This window comes from Onychostruthus taczanowskii, unplaced genomic scaffold (assembly GCF_017590055.1).
Source record: "Onychostruthus taczanowskii isolate IOZ18803 unplaced genomic scaffold, ASM1759005v1 scaffold140, whole genome shotgun sequence".
Taxonomy (NCBI): Eukaryota; Metazoa; Chordata; class Aves; order Passeriformes; family Passeridae; genus Onychostruthus; species Onychostruthus taczanowskii.
Genome location: NW_024498574.1, coordinates 168,542 through 181,007, shown reverse-complemented (window position 1 = coordinate 181,007; position 12,466 = coordinate 168,542). Strand labels below are relative to the sequence as shown.

Here is a 12,466-nt window from a genome sequence, read left to right as displayed (position 1 = left end):
CTTCTGCCACATCAGCCATACCCTCCTCAGAGCTGCTTTTCTCTTCCCTTCCCCCTCTCAAATTGGTACCTTGTTTTTTATGCTGAATGTGGTTCTAGATTTCCAGCAAAAAATGTGTTTTCAAAATAATTGCTGCAATCCTTCAAAAGCGAAAGGAGATTATTTAATAAAAATATTTGTCTCATTAGGCTTGGTGATTAAATCCATGTACAGAGAGCCAAAGAAATACAATGAGTAAATATTCTATAAATTGCTCAGCTTCCAGCTGTTGAATTTAATAACTTCACTAATGCTCAAAACACCACAGCAGTTTCCAATGTACAAATATGGAATACAGGAATAGCACGAAAAATAAGCCTTTTGATAAAATGACTTTAGGGATAATAAAACAGGAAGAACTTGAAAAGGATAAAGAAATTGAGCTGTTTCCCATGTATTTTACTTTTTATATTCTGTTTTCTGACAAATTGTCTTTCTAATTATTGTCATTCTAATTGACTGTAATTGATGTGGGAAGCTACTGATGAGCACAGACAGTCTAAGATGTTGGTATTTTATGTTCTGGCCAGGATGGTGCAGAGAAAACGGCTTGAAATGGTCTCTTTCTCTCTGTGTTGCAGTAGGACTACAGAGTTAATCAGTTCTTATGTGGAAAAACAAAGCCCAAGTTTTCTAAAGTATCTTTATTTTCCATGTAAAATCTCGGATGCCTTGATCCAAGACACTGCAAAAAAGCAACGAAATACAGTACTTTATCTTAAGAAAATATTAACAGCATGATGACATTGAAAATGCAAAATTGTGAAAATTATGGGGATTTAGGAAACTCTAGCTTCATTTTCAAATATTTGGTTTGGAATTTGAGTACTAACTTTAAGAGAAGTCTTTAGGATCTGCTTTTCTCTTGGTGCCTAGGAATTCAAAAGTTTTGCACCATATTAATTCTGTCAGTGTGATAAATGTTAATAAATTTTACAGCTAATTAAATACTAAAATATCCTACTGCTGCCTGCCCTCTCCTTAGAACTCCATTTCAGAGTGTGACTGAAAACTCAGCTGACAGTGAGAGCAGGAAGTTGTTGGGAGGAAGTTTGTTGGAAGAAAGTTGTGATATACTAACTCACATGATCTTACAGCCTCATTTATACTTCAGGACAGCATAGGAAGATGGGATTTCCTGGCCAGGCCAGTATTGCAGGTGTCAACATGAACCAAAGGAGTCTGTGTACTGTGAGCAACATGGAGTATCATAATGCCCCTGAACTACATACCAGGTTCTTTTTCTTAGACTGCTGCTTGACCAGATACATTTGAATTCTAAGGAACACAAATTCCAGGAGCATTTGGGTGTTGGTATTCCATATGGAATACCAACATCCTTCAGTGCAATTCAAGACCAGAGCACCTGCAACTTTCTTGGCAGGACCATTGGAACTAGAGGGAGAACAGAACATGGCCTTTGGGGGCCATTCATGGGGGTCATCCATGCCTTCCCAATCAGATTAATAATCTTCATCTGTGTGATAAAGAATTGATAGTATAAGGATAAAATGTTTCTAAAATCATGGGATATTATAAATTATTGTTATATTTAATTTTGTTTGGCCTTTTATTTGTGATTGGATAATTGGGCAAACATAACAGAAAGAAAGGTCGGGCCTGGTAGGCCCTGGGAAATGTTAGGCTTTACTGGATCATGTAAACTGCACCTGTATAATCATTTAATGACTATGATAAATTATATGATTGTTAGATGTGAATATTGTTTAGTAATTGGATATAATTATTGTTTAATTGTAACAAGAATAATGAAAAACTATGTTGGGAGAGTTTGATGGAAATTACAAAAATCCATGCTTGGATGAAATCAAAGTATACAATAGAACAATATAAATGTAATAATTAGTATGTAGTTATATAATCATAAGGGTATAAAAACATGTTCATCCCAAACCCATGTTGGAGTCAGATTTGGGTCTGTACTCCTGACACCCAGAGCTCTTCAATAAAAGCACCTGCATATAATCATTCCGTGATTATGTGTTCCTGAACACTAACCGAATGAGTCTTTAAAGACTCAGTTTCAGAAACAAAAACTAGCTTAAGTCCATCCCTAGCTGTGTGGTAGAGCTCGTAACTATTATTAAAGGGGAAAAACAGGACTATGACATCAAACTTTTTCTTCCACTTCCCTTTTATTTTACTTGCAAAAGCCAAGTTAAGCAATTGTTTGCAAGGTTTGCTGCAGTAATAGCATCTTTGCTTGTGCAGCAAAATGCAATAGGGAAATGATCTATTTAGTTGTTGGCAAAACCCGTTACTAAGCGTTTGTTATCTAGTCGGAGTTCAAACTTTGCAGGCTGCTTGGAAATACAACAGAAGTGGGTGGTATTCCGTGACAAGAAAGTCACCAAGAGATGGTTGCTTGATACATTCTTACAGCTATATAGGACAGAAAATAGCATGAGGAACTAACACTTATTAAACCAGGCTGAACACAGCTGGAAGACACCGAGGCTCAGGCCGGGGAGGGAGGCGGAGCTCGGAACGGCCTGGATGCACTGCACGGAGCCGCATCCGCGCTCCACCCTCAGCCCGGCGGGCCCAGGGAACCGTAGCTCCCCGCACACCGCCCCTGGCAGCTGCTGCCGCGTGGGACCCGCCGCGGAGAGCCATAGGTAGGAGCAATCGAGCACTGAGCCCGCGCTCCGTCGGCTCCGGCCCTGCTCTCGGAGCTGGGTGGGCCCAGGGAGGGGCCGTAGGGCGGGAGCCTTTCGGGGGTGGGTGGTGGTGCCGCCGCGGGGAGGCCTAGGGAGCCGTACCGTGTGGACCGCGCCACCCGAGGGCGCCGGCTCCTCTGCGCGCTCCCGGCGACGGAGGGGCCCGCGGACTGGGGGCCGGGTGGGCCGTGCCCGGGCAGCGCCTGGTTGCGGGGTGCGGGCAGCGGCCCTGCGGTCTTGCAGGCCCCGAAGCCCGCCCTGCGGCCCGACTGCCGCCGGACTGAGTTGGAAGCGGGGAGCTAAGGCAGGAGCTGCCCGACAGCCCTAGGAGACCAAGACGCTTGGTGGTGGTTCCCATGTGTACAGGGAAGCCGGGGAGTTGCCATGCGGGGCCTGCAGCCTGCGCTGAGGCAGCTCCTGTGCGCTCTCCTCTCCTGCCACCCGATGGGTGACAGTGTAAGCGGTGGAGAAGCCCAGAACTTAACTTGTTTGCAGATACATCTAGTATTAGTGTATGTATGCATTTAGTATGCATAACCGTCTCTTCAGCCACAGTTTAAAGCGCAGTGGCAGCCCCATACTCAGGCGAGTGATAAACTTGAATATGACCTTATTATTGAATCTGACAATGACAAGGTGCACTATTTCACAGGCTTCTGTGGGTAACTTTTGTATTTCTTTGTAATAAATTTTGCATTGTGAAGAGTAGACACACTCAAGAGTTCTGTCTTGATATTTACTGTAGAGCCTGTGAAGCTCACTGATTGCTCTTGTGCACTCAAAGGTGTATTAAAGTGTTACTTCAGAGTATTAAACTTGATAAGCTGCTTTGGTTTGTTAGCAGGTTTGTTTTTCCAGTTCTCTCTCTGCACATTTACTGGAAGAGTGTCTTTGAGCAGTTGCAGTGCTGTTTTCAGTGGTATGCAGAATGTAGGAAAACAATCTCAGATCTTAATTCTCTATGTACATTACTTATATGCTGGTCTATATATATTTTGCCTAGCATAAATATATTCTTTATTACAAAGAAAATAAGAAATTATGAACAAATGCTTCTTGTGAATATGTCTTTGTTACTGTATTCTCTGGAGTGGTTCAGGATGTCATACATGTGTGCTTGCACACCTGCACACAGAAATGAATTGATGTCAGAAAGCTGCTCCTCCGACCACCTTCCTGCTTTTTGTATATTTTGAACCATATTCCAGCTAACGGGGTGTGCTTGCTTCAGTTGTCTCTTTTCCCCCTTGAGTGATAATGAAGATAGAGGAGCATGGTTATCACAGTGGCTTTGAAGCAGAGGGAAATGAGGGAGTGGCAGTGCAATCACTGAAATTAAGTTCTTTTCTAAGAGTACTGACATTATAGTGTAGCTTTCTGTGCTGCCTCTTTTTTGATCAGCCTTGTGCTGCTGGCTTGGCCACCAGCAATGTATAATCCAAAGTCAGGTAAGTCAGAACTGAGTGTTCCGGGAGGAAGATTTCTGTTCACGCTAGTTGTAAGCTTAATGGAAATTTACTGTGACTGCATGTACTGTTGGGCTTTTATTAGTTGTTACTCTATGCTTGCATTACACTTGTTTTAAAGCAGCATTTAAGTAAGGGAAGGAGCATTTGAGAAGCAGGCAAACAACAAAACTTTAAAGCCTTTATGTACATTACTCTAGTGAGCTTGAGAAAGTGACCTTTATCAGTGTGGATGGTATAAGTGAACATGAAACTGATGCATTAAATTTTAAGTTTCATATTTTCCAGATTCTGTACTGCATTACTATATAACTGAAGTTCATATAAAGTGTTAGCAAGTTCTCCTCACAGTTTAGTTAGACAAAACAATCCTTTTCCAGCCAGAGAACCAAGGACACCATTGCAGCTTCAGGCCCAAAAAGTATTAACAACCGCAAATTGAGGAGAGCAGTCTGGGAGGATGGTACTTCATAACTTGAAGCTGTAATTGGACAATTAACCCCAATAGGTAAATGGCACAAAACTTACAAAAGTGTGAAATCTTGTGGCCAGTTGTTCATCTTGGGTGTAACCACAGCTGGGTTTTTGTACTGCCCAAGTTGTATCCTTTGAAGGCCTTTTTAATACTACCTTTTAAAGGCCTTTTAACCTACTTTAGTCCTTTAACACTGTCTAGCCTCTGTTTCTAGGTAGCATCTCAAGTCAACAAAACCTTTCCACCAAATATCTAAATATCTGCTGCAGATTGTAGCAAGGTAAAATAAAGAACAAGTGACTTAAAGCGCTGCCATTAAAAAAACTGAAAAAACTAAATTGCATTGATTGAATAAATTTTTCGTAATATGAGTAGGTCTATTTTTGAAGTTTCTTTCTTTGAATAGCTGTTCCTAGTCAAAGGCTGAATATTGCATGGTTTAGGCTGATCATTTCAAAGTAATATCACCAGAGCTGCACTAACTTGTAAGTATAAAATACTACTCAACCTGAATTTCTTCTGGAACACAAAAACACTGGAGACCCATAGTCCCATTAGAACACTGGTTTTTAAAGAAAATAAATCAGTATTTATTTGGTGAAAACTGGAATACTTCAAGCACTCTCCTTTTGTTTGTTTGTTTCTGTCTCTTTCTTTTTAAAAGGCAGTTTAGTTGTTTGTTGACAGCTCAGGTTGTTTGGTGTCCTCCCAAGTGGGCTAACCTGAAAATAAGAACTTCGAAAATTTAGCTTAGTTGATGAAAAGATGGAAGATCAGAAATACAGAGAAGTAAAAATGAAATTATAAGGGAAACATTATTCTATTTAACTAATCCACTAAAAAATAAAAATCATTTGTGTTACAATATGCATCAGCTACTTTGCATGTATCTCATTGTTTCATTTTTTGATGAGTCAGCATAGTAAACAGCCACCTTTGTGTTGGCCAGGAGCATCATTTTACTGACAAAGTGAAGTGTTTGTCTGTGATTCAGTACAACAGGGAGTCTCATTGTTCGTGTGGAAGGCTCTAAATATTTTAGAGAAGTTATTGTCTGTTAGACACTTCTGTCTACTATTGCTTGGCAAAAAGATGTTAAATGGCCTTCTTTCCCACCATTTTATTTCACTTCTGCTTGCTAAGTCTGCTCATACAAAATTCATTAGTCTGGTCAGACTCTTTAAATTAGATGTGTATTTTGTCCTTGTAAATTGTATGCTCTGTCATGCTCATCTGGTCTGAGGTAGTCAGTTGTGTTGCTAGCTGTAGTTTCTCAGTAGTGCACTTATGATGGTCTTCAATTTTAAAAGGTTGTTTTCTGGATCATAATAGTTTTCTGTTTAAAACTGTTAATAACAAGAATTTAAAAAACTGGTTCCTGCTACTTGGAGTAGGAACATATTAGTAGAAATTGATGTAATCATCTTTTCAAAAAGAACACTTTGTAAATGGTAGTTTTTGGCATTTGTTGCTTGGTATACAGGGTAGCTGAATGGCTTAATTTTTTACCTGTTGACAAGAACACACCTCCCTTCCCCCCTCCCCCCCCCTCACCCCCGGCAATACACACACTTTACTTCTTGTTTTGTAGTCTGTTGTTTTACATTACATTCTGAAGTTACTGCACTGGCTTTGTTAATTCAATAATCAATTCATGTTTTCTTAAGGTCTGTAGGATTATAGTGTATGTCTTACACATAATTTCATTTTCTTGCATGTAATTTTGAGGAAGTAAATCTGTGCTACACTTAGTTGTTATTCTATTTGAATGTCATCTTATGTGGTGCAACAATTTCATATTGCCCCCATTCTCTTTAGCTTAGAGGAGTATGGAATTTCTTATAAGGAACAGCAAACATTTTTTTCCCTTCAGACTGCAGGGGGAATGATGTAGACCATATCTTTTACTCTTCACTAGGTGACAATTGAAATAATTAATGGTGTCCTGGCTTCACACATGCTGGACTATTACACTTACTCCTGATGTCTAACAGATAAACATTGTGTCTTTTAAGTGCATTGTATATATCAAATAATGGTGGCACAAAGAAGGGAAAGTGTCAAAACTGGCTTGATAGCTGTATTCAGTATGTTTGACTCTCTTACAGTTGGTATCACCACTGCCATCTCCATTCTGCTTTTTATTTTTGCAATTACTGTCATTGTATCAGTGTGACATATCTTAGTGATTCTTAGCTAAAAGTATTGCCAACAGCCTTGGCATCTAGGAGGAAGAATCAGTTCTGAAGAAGAAAACATCTATTGAATGGACAGAAATGTAATGCTTATCTAAAAGGAAAAAAAAAAGACATGTTGTAAAATCACTTCATATTCTAGCTGAGTAACAATAGAAATGCCAAATTAAAGCGAACCAGTCATTTTGTTGGGAGTGACAGGGAGTAACTTACAGTAGTTCCAAAATAATGTGGACTTTCTACAAAGCATACGAGTATCAAGGAAAAAAGCTCTTCATCTTTTTTTTTTTTTCAAATACTGAGTATTTAAAATTTGTATTAAAGTATTTAAAGTTTGTATTTTGTAAGTCACATTTCCTTTCTCAGAAAGACAGTAAGTAATACACGTAACAGAAGAAAAAACATTTTATCGGGAAAAAAAAAAAAAGATTCTGAGTGCAGTGAAGCACATGGCAAGAAGTCATTTCAACAATAAATGATTTACAGTGAATATTGTGATATCAGGCCCTGGTGTGTCATGCATGTCTGTTTTTCATTTGTCCCATGTTGTGAGAAGGATATGAATGGTATCTGACAGCTTTGGGGGGAATTCAATAACCAGAAATATTTGTATTTGCAAAATGTGGAAATTTTGATTGTTTTATACTGAAAGAGCTATCCCAAAAATATTAATGTATTCTTTGAGGCCATACAGTGATTTTAATAGTTAATCTAGTATTTATCTTCATTATTTCTCTGCTCTGTGTTGTAGACAATTTTCTCAGGATTTATCTGGATTACTTTATATACAGAGCTTGCTTTAAATATACAGAGAATTGATAAAGTCTTGTAAAATCACATTGAATTCTATTCTGAAGGCCATTCTGGTAGATATTGATCAAATTAATTCTCTTGGTAACTGCTACTTTCAGTTACTTTGCATATGTTTTTAATATGTGGACCAGCAGCAAAGGATATGCCATCTTGTTCTTAGTCTCCTTGCTTAGATTCAATAATAATCTTTAATTACAAATTGTCTTGAATTGGCATCACTCTGTTGTCACTCTGTTTGAGAGGGAAGAAGACAAAGCAGCAGTGATCTGAAGAAGCGGTCTTTTTAAACTGAAGTACTTTTTTCCAGTGTTATAACCGATGCTGGGCTTTACTGATGAGCTTATACTTGTAAACAGCAGTGAACATAACAGATGTTATCAAATGCTTTATATAACCATAGAAATGTCCTAAAGATACTGTCAAAAAGTTTTAAATACCTGGTTATAGGTAGTGGTACAGACTCTCTCTGGAAATCTCAAATTATTTTCTATTTTTTTTTTATAGGAGTCTTTTAAATAATATCTTTATGTCTTTTCTGGCTTTTTTCCCAGATAAGGATACAAGTAATTTTGAAGCCATTATGGCAGCTTGAATAACTGGCATTAAAAGAAAAGAAGAGCTGAACATACATGCTGAGTTTTGGTCCTTTGCTTATGGAACTGGCCAGTCATTCCTGTTACTGTCTAGCAGTCCCTAGCTCAGTCCCTTCAGGTTTTGATATTTGTGATACCAGCTTCTGATGCTGCTGTTGCTTTCAAATGTTTGACAGATTTCTTCATTTTGATACTGTTCTTCACACTGCAGCACAGAATGGGAGTTCTGCTGTTTCAGAACCTTAAATACTTAGACTGGACCTTGCTATCTTGAAGACTTTCTGCTCTGGTATTCCTTTGTACTGGTTTACAGTGAAGGTAATTTATTGTGCAATGAACTGCTGAGTCCTTCCTTTCTGCATGGTTACTTTTCCAAGTTGATTGCTTTTGGTTACCAGAGCACATGCCCATGTTTCAAACAAAATAAATTAATTTTAAAAGTTGTGTTCTGAGAAGAGAAGCCTTTGTGTTACTTTCAGATTTTGAATGCCAAAAGTGCATTAAGATATCTTAGTCCTTCCTCTTCTTTAGGGAACATACTGCTGTGACAAGTGATTTGTTTGTTCTGGGCTACTTTGTTTATTTGTTTGTTTTGTTGGTTTTGCTGTTTATATGTGACTAGGTAATATAATTCATTTCCAACCTTGCAGTATGTCCATTTTATTTATACATTTTCTAGCATTGTTTCAGTTTCTTTTAACAGAACACCTTTCTGAAAGGTTCCAGGAGAGATTTCCAAACTGCAGGGTAAAACTTGGGAATAAAGAGCAAAAACAGATACTTAGGTTTCTTGCCTAAAATCACAGGGTAGCTGTAAGTTGTAATGCAGAATTTCTGTGTGCTGTGCCTCCAGTAATCGTGGTTCCTGGTGGTACATAATTTCAATTTCAGAAGGTGTCATTAATATCTTTGTGTCAGCAGCTGAAGCCTCATCAAATTTACTGTTTTACTGCTTGATAAGGTGTTAAAGTAGTAAACAACTGCTTCTGCTATTGGTAATTAAGACTGGTAATTGACTGCATAGATATATATTGAATTCTGTTAAATGTAGTGGGAAGCATTATTGAGTTGTGTGGACTTCCTGCACTGAAAAATTTTGGTGTCTGATTTGCTTCAGTATTTTAATTCTTTACTTAACTCTTTTACCTGTATTGATTGATTCACAAAATTGTTAGGGTTGGAAGGGATTTCTGGAGATCATTTAGTCCAACCCCAGACCATCTAGTACAAGCCCAGAGTACTTAAAAGCTCACTGGATGAAGTACATCTGCAAAACTGGTAATAAAGAATCCTAAGTATACCACAACTGAGAATGAAAAGAGACCATAAAAGACTAAAGGAACATTAAAAATAGTCTCTCCATAATATAAGTCTGTTAATGGCAGATAAAATTCTCTTTAGCAGAACTGTGGGCATTTTGTTTAGTCCTAATTTATTAGCATAGGGAGCAGCAGGTTGATTGGGGACTAAGCAGGGAAGGAGAGATGGGAACATCAGACCCCAGCCACTTAAATCCAGGGTTAAACCAGCATTCTTTTGGTCTTGGTTGGTGCAAAGGAGAAATACCAACCAGATATCTTCAAAAGGTAAAAAATCACCAAGTTTACTAGTGAATTACAGAAGATAAGGAACTTTGTCAAATGATTTAGTACAACATGAAACACCACAGCACAGACATAGCCTACTGAACATAGAAATCCTTTAAACCCATTTGACATTATCTTCTGTGAAAAGAAAGTTAGAAGGAGAAAAGGAGAAAGACAGGAAAGATGTAGAAAAACAGACATAGCTACCACTTCCAGGGTTCCAGTGATGTAAATCTCCAAGATGAAGGCAGGTTAAAGAGCAACATGATTGCCTCATGGTCAGCCTTCTTAAAAACCCTTCCTTCCATGTGGGTCTTTTTGGTTGCTTGGCCATTTAGGGGGCTGGGTTAGGCAACACTGGGGGGCTGCCTCCATTGTGCCGTGAGTGACAGACACTCCGAGGCTGGGTCAGGGCACCACCTCATCAGAGGTGCCTCACAAACCTCCTTCCACATATTCCAAGCCCCCAAGATGTATTGAAACAGATTTCCACTCTCTGACAGAACATTATTTGAACTACTCCTTCCCAGTCCCTTCACAGAAACAAGGTAATCTTATATTTTGCATAAGGCTAGTATTTTCTTTTGCCAAGTGATAATTGCACACATTTAATTGCACACACCTTCTCTTATTTAAAACAAATTAATGAAAATTTGTCTTAGTGGGATTTTGGGGGGTGTCTAATTGCAGAAGATGGAGCAAAGTACTTCCTTTTTTGTTGCATCGTTGCTATTTGGCCTGTGATGTTCTAAGCCTCAAAATGGCAGCAAGTAGTAACTTCAAAAGTTTGCAGGCTCCTGGAAGTGTGTTTTAAGTTAGCCTTATTTGTGAAAGATTATTGAACTTTTGAATGTAGTTTATGATTATATAGAATGAATTTCAGTATTTTTTTCAGCTTAACACTTGGATACTAACTTTCCTTCCTTTGTTGCCTTTAAACATGACATAGTTATGCTGATTTTTTTTTGGTGAAGTGATACAAAATTCCTTTCCTGTGGTCCTCTCAGCACCTTGTGTTGCATTTTCTGATCAAGCTCTGTTTTATTTTAGGAACTAAGCTTTGTGTAAAAAATGGAAGTTGATGTGGCTGGAGAGTCCAGAACTGCCCTCTCCACTCTCTCTGTGCCTCTTGCAGAGGTGAGTTCTGCAGCCAGGATGGAAGCAGAAAAGCCACGCTGTTCCAGCACCCCCTGCTCACCATTGAGGCGGACAGTTGCAGGGTATCAAATCCTTCACATGGATTCTAACTACCTGGTTGGCTTCACAACTGGAAAGGAGCTGCTAAAATTAGCCCATAAGTGTATTGGAAGTGAAGAGAATAAAAGAGAATCTGGTCCTAACTTGGGCTCCAAACATCTTGATTCAGGATTTTCACGTTCCTCGCGTTTGTACAAAACTAGAAGTAGGTTCTACCAGCCATATGAGATCCCAGCAGTAAATGGAAGGAGGAGGAGACGGATGCCCAGCTCAGGGGATAAATACAATAAAGCTTTACCATACGAACCTTTCAAGGCACTTCATGATCCCCTGTCTCTCTGCATTTTGAAAGGTAAAAGGGCTCATTCAAAATCCCTAGACTACCTCAATTTAGACAAAATGAGCATTAAGGAACCTGCTGACACAGAAGTGCTACAATACCAGCTCCAACACCTTACTCTTAGAGGGGATCGTATGTTTGCAAGGAATAGCACATGAGGTATCATCTCAAATTTATAAATGGTTTCTGATCTTGGTCTGTTGCTGCAGAAATCCACTGTTATACTGTGTACATAACTGTCCACATTGTAGGTGGTTTTATCAGCTCAGTGTTACCAGGAAGTAATTTATTTGAATACAATCTTGGCAATGCAACGTTCTACAAATACTTGGAGAGAGAAATCTTTCCTGATCAAGCAGCTTCTCATATAGATTTGACTGCAACTACTGGATATTTCTTTGGACACATTTTAACAAAATAAAAATCTTTTGATTTTTGGTATTTTTTTTCTGTCTGCCACATCTAGTGTTTACAGCAATTCAACACTGAAAAATTTATGATGTCTGCTTGGTTGTTGCTAATTTTGGCTTGATATTAGAAACTGCTCTTGGATAGGTACCCAAGGAGGTTTTTTGGGTTTACTTTTTGTTTCTGTAGTAAAATGTATGCGTTTTTCTTACAGCATGGATAGGAAAGTGAGCATGACTGGATTAATTACTTGCTATTTAAACAATCCAGTTCATACATTGGGACTGAGCTTGTACTGGTGATGTGGGTGAGATTTGTTTGTAAAAGAAACATTTGCTACATGAATCTTATTACATTATTTTTTTAGTTTCTCCATGGAAGTAATTGCTTTGTCCTTTTTATTCTATAAAACATGTTCAGAATCAGTCTTTAAGTTATTAAAGCAAATCTTTCAGGAGGTCAAGTGGGTTTTTTTTGTTTGGTTGTTTTTTTGGGTTTCTGGGGGGTTTTTTGTTAGATTTTGTTTTTAAATTGTCTAGAGACAGAAAATGGAATGTCTGTACTGGTATGTTTGTCATGTTTTTGATTTTAATTTGTGATTTTAATTTCATCTGTAGTAGCAGATGTTGTCAACTTCAGCATAGCTTTGGAAATTTTGTTGACTTGAAGCACT

At 38.5% G+C, this 12,466-nt stretch overlaps 1 protein-coding gene across 1 annotated transcript; it reads left to right on the top strand.

Moving 5' to 3' along the window:
* The first annotated feature begins 2,588 nt into the window (after window positions 1–2,588).
* Window positions 2,589–11,828, top strand: MACIR (macrophage immunometabolism regulator). The gene is made up of 2 exons (XM_041398129.1): window positions 2,589–2,678; window positions 10,899–11,828. The coding sequence occupies exon 2, from the start codon at window positions 10,920–10,922 to the stop codon at window positions 11,541–11,543; it is 624 nt and encodes a 207-aa protein (XP_041254063.1). The 5' UTR covers window positions 2,589–2,678; window positions 10,899–10,919; the 3' UTR covers window positions 11,544–11,828.
* The last annotated feature ends 638 nt before the right edge of the window (window positions 11,829–12,466 follow it).